This window comes from Thamnophis sirtalis, unplaced genomic scaffold (genome assembly GCF_051295495.1).
Source record: "Thamnophis sirtalis isolate CommonGarterSnake01/CBP01778 unplaced genomic scaffold, rThaSir2_p1.2 scaffold_10, whole genome shotgun sequence".
NCBI lineage: Eukaryota > Metazoa > Chordata > Lepidosauria > Squamata > Natricidae > Thamnophis > Thamnophis sirtalis.
Window position 1 is genome coordinate 63,707,019 of NW_028261390.1, and position 10,235 is coordinate 63,717,253.

At 41.2% G+C, this 10,235-nt stretch overlaps 1 protein-coding gene across 2 annotated transcripts in view; it reads left to right on the forward strand.

Moving 5' to 3' along the window:
• The window catches only part of SCFD2 (sec1 family domain containing 2), a 200,635-nt gene that overhangs the window by 25,827 nt on the left and 164,573 nt on the right, over positions 1-10,235 (forward strand). For both annotated transcript variants that reach the window (XM_087724747.1, XM_087724746.1), the window contains exons 3-4: positions 2,004-2,131; positions 6,626-6,801. In XM_087724747.1, the coding sequence (XP_087580873.1) occupies positions 2,004-2,131; positions 6,626-6,801 (304 nt within the window). The remainder of the gene's footprint in view (positions 1-2,003; positions 2,132-6,625; positions 6,802-10,235) is intronic.

A 10,235-nucleotide genomic window follows, 5' to 3' on the forward strand; every position in this document is an offset into this window, starting at 1 on the left:
CCTGGAAGCTTTCAGATTCAGGTTTTCCCAGCTGTGCCAATATGACATCTCTAATAAAATGGAACTTTGAGAAACTGCCTGCCTCGGAGTCTTACCTGGTTGGGGGTGTTACCTGGAAGCCTGGCGCATAAATTTTGAGCTCAATTGTGGTCGTACCTCAAGGACTACCTGTATTGGTTTTTCAACCTGACCTTGGGCTTCAGTTGCTGTTATGACACACTTCATTTTTTAATAAAACCATGCTGTTAGATATATCAGTTCCTAATGCCATGCTTATAATACCGTGCTTCCCCAAAAATATGACGTGCTGAAAATGGTTCCACCACAAAACCGCGAAGCCCTTATCCGCGCCGACATAAATGCAGAGGGCAAATCCGCACCTTCCGAAGCACTCAGCACCCTAACCCTAACCCTAACCCTAACCCGAAACCTAACCCGAAACCTAACCCGAAACCTAACTCTAAACCTAACCCTAAAGCAAACCCCTAAACCTAATCCTAACCCTTACCTTAATTTAAATTGGCTTTCTGCCGCCGCGCTGTTTTAAAGTGCCCTTCTGCCGCTGCACTGTTGTCACGGCGGTGATGATGTCGCGGTGATGACGTCGCGGCTTTAGCGACACGGTTTTATCACCGCTATTTTGATGAGCGCGGTTTTGTCGTGCCATGGCTGAAAATAAGGCCATGTAATATTTTTCAGGTGGGCAAAAATATAAGCCCTCCCCTGAAAATAAACCCCTTGGACATCCCCCCTCCGGCCAGGCAGAGCGCCACTCACTGACCTAGGGGTATCCCGAAGGCGCCATGCCGTGGTGGGCGGGGAACAGGCGCTCACGTGGCTTGGTGCCTTCGGGATATCACTAGGTCGGTGAGTGGCGCTCTGGCCAGCTGGAAAGGGGGGTTCCCGGGCGGCCACTCGTGAGCGTGGTCACCTCATAACTGCTCTGTTGCTGCTGAGGCTGTGCCTTGCTCTTTGGGAGCACACACGCAAGAGAGCAGCCACCCAGAAACCCCCCTTTCAAAACAATAACCCCCTCCCTCGGATAATAAGCCCCAAGCCATATTTTGGGGGTCAAAAGAAAATAAGACCCTTTCTTATTTTGGGGGAAACACAGTACGTTATCAGTTCCTAGATTCTTACCAACCAAAACGAGGCAGCTATTTTAAAAGAGAGAAGAAAGGAGGTAGGGACGAGGAGAGAGGGAGAAGGAAGTGAGGGATAGGATACAAATATGGTGTATGGAGAGCAGAAGAGCCAATAATAGTTTTGGGGGGTTTAGAGTTTAGAGTTTTATTTCATTTGTATGCTGCCCTTTTCCCTAAGGCAGTGTTTTTCAACCACTGTGCCGCGGCACACTAGTGTGCCGTGACATAGTATAAGGTGTGCCATGGGAAAATTACTTTATATATAGTCAATATAGGCACAGAGTTAAAAAATTGTAACATTTTCTAATGGTGGTGTGCCTCGTGATTTTTTTCATGAAAAAAGTGTGCCTTTGCACAAAAAAGGTTGAAAAACACTGCCCTAAGGGGACTCAGGGCGGCTCACAACTCAAAGAAGGGAAAGGGGGATACAGACAGTTTAACAACAACACAAAACAATACATAGTTAAAAAGCGCAAAAATCATACCATTCGAAAGGGGGCGACGAATCTTTAGCCCCAGGCCTGTCGGAACAGCCAGGTTTTAAGGGCTATGCGGAAGGCCTGGAGGGTGGTGAGGGTACGAATCTCCATGGGGAGTTCGTTCCAGATTGATGGTAAGACGCATTGATGTAAATATTTAATAATAGAAAATAATGTTGGTTATGTAACAGTATACATGTAGTTATTTGTTATGGAAATGGAAAAATAAAAAAAACTTTACATAAAAATGTGGAGCCATATTTCTGAACTTTAAAATATCTTGGCCTTCTGCAGCATGGACATCACTAAGCTAGGGCAAACCTGTATGATTTTTAACAGATGCTAGTCTAAACTTGGTCCATTTTCCTTTCGTTAACAGAGAACCAGCTGCTAGGACTCTGTGGGAGTCCTTAATGAATCTAAAACAGAAGGAAGGTTTGATGGAAGTGAGAAGACACCTGGTGGAAGCCGCCAGCCGAGAAAACCTTCCAATCAAGATGAGCATGGGTGAGCCCATACGCCATTAACTAGCTCCACGGTGGATGCACTAGAAGTGACATGTCTTACTAATGATCATTCACTTGATAAGTTGGGCTTGTTCTCATTGGACAGGAAGCTAGATTCTCTGAAGTGATTAGGGTTTTGATGCCTTTGTTACATGGAGACCATTTCTGTGGATTCTGCAGACATGCAGTCAACTATCTGTTTTGGGGTTTTGGTAATGGAATTAGAATAGTTACACAAGGGTATTAAACTGCACGATTAATAATATGCAGAAATAAATGCATTGTATCAGAAATTGCATTAATGAATCTTTTGCCTGGGACAGAGAGTAGAGTAGAGTGGAGTAGAGTGGAATGGAATAGAATAGAATATGGATTAGGAATAGAATAGAATAGAATGGAGGAAAATAGAATAGAATAGAATAGAGAAAAATAGAATAGAATTGAATGGAATTGAATTGAATAGAATTGAATAGAGGAAAATAGAATAGAATATAATAGAGGAGAATATAATATAATATAATATAATAATATAATATAATATAATATAATATAATATAATATAATATAATATAATATAATATAATATAATATAATATAATATAATATAATATAATATAATATAATATAATATAATATAATATAATATAATATAATATAATATAATATAATATAATATAATATAGGAAAATAGAATAGAAAAGAATAGAATAGAGAAAAATAGGATAGAATTGAATTGAATTGAATTGAAAAGAGGAAAATAGAATAGAATAGAATAGAATATAATAGAGGAGAATATAATATAATAGAGGAGAATATAATATAATATAATATAATATAATATAATATAATATAATATAATAATATAATATAATATAATATAATATAATAATATAATATAATATAATATAATATAATATAATATAATATAATATAATATAATAAATATAATATAATATAATATAATTAATATAATATAATAGAGGAAAATAGAATAGAAAAGAATAGAATGGAGGAAAATAGAATAGAATGGAGGAAAATAGAATAGAATAGAATGGAGAAAAATAGAATAGAATTGAATAGAATAGAATTGAATAGAGGAAAATAGAATAGAATAGAATGGAGGAGAATAGAATAGAATAGAATAGAATAGAATTCTTTATTGGCCAAATGTGACTGGACGCACAAGGAATTTGTCTTCTGTGCATAAACTCTCATTGTACATAAAAGCTGTAAGTGATAAATTATGACCATAGTAATCATAAAAATACATTCATCATAAATCATAAGGTACAACACAGTGAGAGAATCAACATAAATCATACTAGGAAACTAAATAAAACAATATAAATCGTAAAGATACAAGCAACAAAGTTATAGTCATAAGTAGAAAAGGAGATAAGTAATAGGAAAGATGAGAAGAATAATATTAATAGGAAAGATGAGAAGAAGAATATTAATACATTCTTACTAAATAGTTTGATAGTGTTGATAGTATTTTAGTGATCAGATGTATGGAAAGCATCTGGGAGTAAAGATTCATAATGCTTTTGTTTGAATCTTTGCTAGTGGCATTTAATTGAGCAACCAAAGATACATTGTCCTCAATGCCATGGTTTGACTTCTGAAGTAGCTTGCCTTGCTTTAACAGAGGACAGTAAATCGGAAGGGAGCCTGAATCCTTTAACTATGTCCCTTTATTAGCATGCTGAATGATAAAAAGCTGAAGCTACCAGGAGGATAAGACAAACAAATGCTCCTTTCTCTTGCCTCCCCCCGCCTCCACTAATGGAAAAGGGCCTCCTTAGTAAACTACACAGAATGAAACACGAAAGGCTAAAGGATCCCATTAAAAAGCACAAGGCAGATTTAGCCTACAGTAACAATATACTGGCACAGCAGCCTTTGTTTGAGAAGCAGGAGTAAAGCTACTGTAAATCCCTTAAAACAGGAAGGGGGTGGGAAAGAACTTCAAAGGAAAGGACAGATTTATGGAGATAAGGTGTTTTTGAACTTTGATGGGAACATGAAAGAACATCCAAGATATGAGAAAGGAACAAAATGTGACCATTTTTGGACGTTGTGAAAGGGGGGGGGACATAGGAAACACTTATATGAGCCTCATAATCCCAAAAAGTTTTGAATGTATGAGTTGGATCTGTACCACATCCATCGTGGGGAAATACACATTGGAAATTTAGTTTGAACATTATTATGATGTAAACCCCATTCAGATTCAGATTCAGATTCAGAAGTTTATTTGTATGCCGCCCTTTTCCCTGGGGGGACTCAGGGTGGCTCACATCCGAAAGGGAAAAGGGAAACAGACTTTTACATATACGACAACACATAATTAAAAGAAAACACAACATTCATACCATTCGGGAAGGTGCAATCTTAGCCCCAGGCCTGGCGGGATAGCCAGATTCTAATGGCTGTGCGGAAGGTCTGGAGAGTGGTGAGGGTGCGAATCTCCACGGGGAGATCGTTCCATAGGGTCGGAGCTGCCACCGAGAAGGCCCTCCTCCGCGTGGTCGCCAGTCGGCATTTCTTTGCAAAATGAATTTTGAGATTGAAATAAATGTTGTCAATTTAATCTAATAAATGTAAAGCTTCCCCTCGCACATACGTGCTATTCATTCCTGACTCTAGGGGGCATTGCTCATCTCCGTTTCAAAGCCAAAGAGCCAGCACTGTGGAAAGGCATCTCCGTGGTCATGTGGCCGGCATGACTAAACACTGAAGACACACGGAATGCTGTTACCTTCCCACCAAAGATGGTTCCTATTTTTCTACTTGCATTTTGAACTGCTAGGTTGGCAGAAGCTGGGACAAGGAACGGGAGCTCATCCCGTTACGCGGTGCTGGGGATTCGAACCGCCGAGCTGCTGACCTTTCTGATCAACAAGCTCAGCGTCTTAGCCACTGAGCCACTGCGTCCCTATAACCACTTTAACCTAGTGTTTCTCAAACTTAGCAACTTGAGGATCAGTGGACTTTAATTTTTAGAATTCTCCAGCCAGCCATGTAACTCCAGAATTGAACAGGGGGCTTCCGGTTAGGACCTTTGTGGCTCCCGGTGTTTTCTTTTCTGTGGGAAAAGGGTCCAAATGGCTCTTTGAGTGTTTAAGTTTGCCGATCCCTGGCCTAAACTAAGTTAACTTAATATCTGATAAGGTTTGCAATCCATAAATGAAATCATTTCAAAGGTTTTCCTTAGGGTTTTGTAGGCAGGTTGGTTGCTTGTTAATTAGAGACAATTTTAGAGTAAATAAACTTTAACTTAATTAGTAAAAGAGTGCACACCCTTGTCTTTAATTTAGTCCATAGAAATGTGTAAGCCATGACGATCAAGACAGTTCGTTCCTTGCAATCTCATTCACTTTTTCCTAGTTGGACTGCCAGAACAAAATGAACTTTTTAAGATTTTGGATAATGTTTAAGCAAAATAAAGGGCAATAAAATATCAAGAAAGAAACCAACTGTAATACGGCTCTGGATTGATTCATTATGGAACACCAAAAGCAGGGTTTTTTTTTAGAGTTCATTCTTTTGTTGTCCTTGAGAATCATCACTTAGTAATGAACTCAGATATACTGCTTTCTGCTGTTAGTGTATGCCTGCCTGCCTGCCTGCCTGCCTGCCTTCCTTCCTTCCTTCCTTCCTTCCTTCCTTCCTTCCTCCCTTCACAGCTTCTAATCTGGATAGAACCATCTACATACCACTCCTTATCCACCTGATTGATTCCTCTAATTTATTTCCTTCCTTCCTTCCTTCCTTCCTTCCTTCCTTCCTTCCTTCCTTCCTTCCTTCCTTCCTTCCTTCCTTCCTTCCTAGCTTCTAATCTGGATAGAACCATCTACATACCACTTCTTATCCACCTAATTGATTCCTCTAATTTCCTTCCTTCCTTCCTTCCTTCCTTCCTTCCTTCCTTCCTTCCTTCCTTCCTTCCTTCCTAGCTTCTAATCTGGATAGAACCATCTACATACCACTCCTTATCCACCTAATTGATTCCTCTAATTTCCTTCCTTCCTTCCTTCCTTCCTTCCTTCCTTCCTTCCTTCCTTCCTTCCTTCCTTCCTTCCTTCCTTCCTTCCTAGCTTCTAATCTGGATAGAACCATCTACATACCACTCCTTATCCACCTGATTCATTCCTCTAATTTCCTCCCTCCCTCCCTCTCTCCCTCCTTTCTTTCATTTCCATCCCTCCCTCCCTTCCATCCACAGACTTTGGGAGAGGTGCACTGATTTACACCTTGAAAGTCATCTGATAATTATTAAGGAATACAGTTGTTACAGTGTCACAAGAGAGCCATGATAATACGCGGGTGGAGGAATTTTATATTGAACAAATGAAAAATATTATTTTCTGCATGAAAAATATTGCCTAAATATATCTGGACACGAGTTACATTTTCCATTTGCTTTATTCCTATACTCTTAAGAACGACTGTAATATATAAATATATATATATTATTTCCCCTGCATCACAGGGAGAGTCACCCCAGAACAGCTTCACTCGTATATCCAGCTCTTCAAAAAGAAATTTGACGCTCTTGAAAACCACTGCGGGCTTTTGCAGATCGCACTGGCTGTGGTGCAGACGCTAAAAGACCCCCAGAATGCCAAATGGGACAACTTTCTAGCCTTTGAACGGCTGTTTGTGCAGGTACCGTACAAGCTAAACTTTGTAACTTTTTTTTAGGAGTAAGACGTTGCTTATGCTGCTTTCTTATTTTACTCCTTATGTGTAGGTCAGGAGTCAGCAACCAGCGGCTCTGGAGCCGCATGTGGCTCTTTCATCCCTCTGCTGTGGCTCTCTGTTGCCAGTCGGCACCACAGTTTTGAGGGAAGCTTCCGGTTGGGAGAGGGGGGGAAAGCACAGTATGCCAGGAGGAGACTCTACGGCAAGGGGAGGGTTTTCCTGTCAGCTTCACAATTGATAGGACTTCCGGTTAGGACAGATAGAGGAAAAAGGGGGCCACACTAGGAGGAGACTCTATGGTGGCGGAACCGGACTTCTGGTTGGCTCCAGAATTGAACAGGGGGCTTCCGGTTAGGACCTTTGTGGCTCTTTGAGTGTTTAAGGTTGCCGATTCATTAAAAAGCAAAACGGAGATGACTTGAGCTGCCTACCTCAAAGTTTTAGCCAGAAGAGTTTCTGCCAGGGCAAATGAGAAGCAGAACGAGGGAAGAGTTCCTGCCGGTCCAGAATAAATTACAGTGAGGTTTTTGCAGATCTGTAGCACTTCAGGGAGGAAAAATCATTTTGCTGCAAATTTGCACACACTGCGGCAGAACAAATGATGACCGGGGCTATTCTGAACCCTCTGAGGTGCGGTCTGCCTGGAGTTCTTGTCACTGTTTAGGGCTAAAGGGGATACCGTGGCCCAGTGGTGGGATTCAGCCGGGGTAACAACTGACCTCGCTGAGCGTGCGCTCCAAATGCGTGCTCTGCAAATGCGCGGCGCGTTTGAAAACAGCTCTAACACTTACCTTCTATTGCAGCCCCAGTGGGTAAAACAGCTGAGGTGCAGCAATCCTCTCTGCCACGCCTATCAGCTGGGCTTCAAACAAAGGAAATAGAGGACAGATTAGCGCAGGGGCGGGTGGGCGGGGCCAACCGATCGCCAGAACTACCGGTTCGCTCAAACCGGTTCAAACCTTCTGAATCCCACCCCTGCTGTGTCTTGAATTGCCCCTTGGTGAAGGGGGAAAACTCTGGGATAAGAACAAGGACTGGTCAAAGATGAGTGAAACCATTTCGTAATACCCTCCTCTTTTTGTGACAACAGCAAAGCCAAATCCATTCTAGGGGACTGGAGGAAAATTGACAAGGCTGCTGTATCCGTCAGATAAAATCACTCGGATTCATTCTAGATTAGATTCGGGTTGCACAAAGGTTGTCCCTTTGTAGACAACTGCAGCTTGGTCTAAGTATCTTTTGGAGGAAATTTGTTGAGAAGAGGATCAATTTAAGAGCCACAATAGAAGCCAGAAAATGTATTGTTTAAGCCATGTGGTCATTAAATGAGGCATCGTGTGACTATACCCAGTGTTATCTTTTGGGCCATGGTCATTAAGTGAATTGCCGTCATTGTTAAGTGACTTCGTACCTTCCCTGCCGGCTTTCCCCTTGACTTTGTTTGTCGGAAGCTGACTGGGAAAGTCATAGGTGGCAATCACATGACTGAAGGACGACATGATCATCGTAAAGGCACAATCGTTGCCAGTAGCCGGAATCATAGTCATGTATTTGTGGGGACACCGCAGCTGTCTTAACTGCAGGCATGAGTCTTTAGTCATTTTTTTTCCAGTGTCATCTTAACTTCAAATGAATTAGACTTAGATTAGAGTAGAGTATAGAAGAAGGGAGACATGAGAGGAGAGGAGAGAAAATGGATAGGATAGGAGAGGCGAGGATAGGATAACATAGGATAGCAATGTGCTGCACATCGGGTTGCCCTTGAAAATCTTGGGGAACCTGCAGTATAAGACGTTATGGGTGCCCTTTGTAGGCCATCTGGATCAATGGTGAAATTCAATTTTTTTACTACCGGTTCTGTGGACGTGTCTTGGTGGGCATGGCAAGGGAAGGATACTGCAAAATCTCTATTCCCTTCCCACTCCAGGGGAAGGATACTGCAAAACCTCCATTCCCACCACACTCCAGGGGAAGGATACTGCAAAACCTCCATTCCCACCACACTCCAGGGGAAGGATACTGCAAAACTTCCATTCCCACCACACCCCAGGGAAAGGATACTGCAAAATCCCCATTCCCTCCACACTCCAGGGGAAGGATACTGCAAAATCTCCATTCCCACCCCCCCCTACTCAAGGGGAAGGATACTGCAAAACCTCCATTCCCACCACACTCCAGGGGAAGGATACCACAAAATCACCATTCCCACCCCACTCCAGGAGAAGGATACTGCAAAATCTCAGTTCCCTACCCATTCCAGGGGAAGGATATTGCAAAACCTCTATTCCCACCGCACTCCAGGGTAAGGATACTGCAAAACTTCCATTCCCACCCCACTCCAGGGGAAGGATACTGCAAAATCCCCATTCCCTCCACACTCCAGGGGAAGGATACTGCAAAATCTCCATTCTCACCCCACTGTGGGACCAGCCAGAGGTGGCATTTGTCGGTTGTTCGAACTACTCAAAATTTCTGATTCTGTTTCTTCAGAACCTGCTGAATATCGCCCCTGATCAGGATCATATCTATTGTGCTGCATTATATTTTTATTTCTTTCTTTTCATGTTTCCTCAAATTGATCCTGCGAATTATAAAGCTTAAGGATCTAATTAATAAGTAACAAAGTAAAAGATTCTGCCAATATAGTGAAAACAAGAGGATCCAGGACTGATTTCAAATTGCCAAAGGGCACCACATAAAAATATACTTGGGGAGACAATCTATCATCAAGACACTATCCAGGCCCCATGTTTGCTTCTATAAGATCTTTGGTATTTAAAAAAAAACCACTGGATCCAATCTCATCTAGGTAAATCTCTTTGAAGTCCAATTAAACTCAGTGGGAGAGTTAAGCTTGTACTTAAATCCCTACCACTAAAATCCATCCAATTCATCCTGCAGTTCTATATTAAGGTGTGTTTTTTTTTCCTAAAAACTTAAGAGAGCTTTTTTTTTTTTCTTCCAAAATCTATGCGTGGAATTAGGTTCCCTGGTTTTGGCTGCACCATGCTAATGGTGTCTGAAGTATGAGTATTCTGTTTATAATTTTATTTGAACAAACATAAACACACAGTCCTGCATAAACAGTTAAAACAACCCCACAACAGCGCACTTGCATTTAAAACTGGAGACAAATAAACAAAAAGAAAAAAAAAGAAGAGATTAGTATCCAGTCCTTTCCTAAACATCTGTCTCTGGATTTATACTCATTATGTTTCAATTTTTTTTTAATCGGCCAGGAATTGCAACTGAAGTCAGCTCTCTCATTCAACATTGTAATTATCTCTTGTGTACACATTCATTTTCTTTAGTCAAACATTGCATTATATGACCCGTAAGGCTTGCAATTTTCTACGTTCTGAAGTAGGATGCCGTGCTATTTCGAGTCTAGAGTAGGG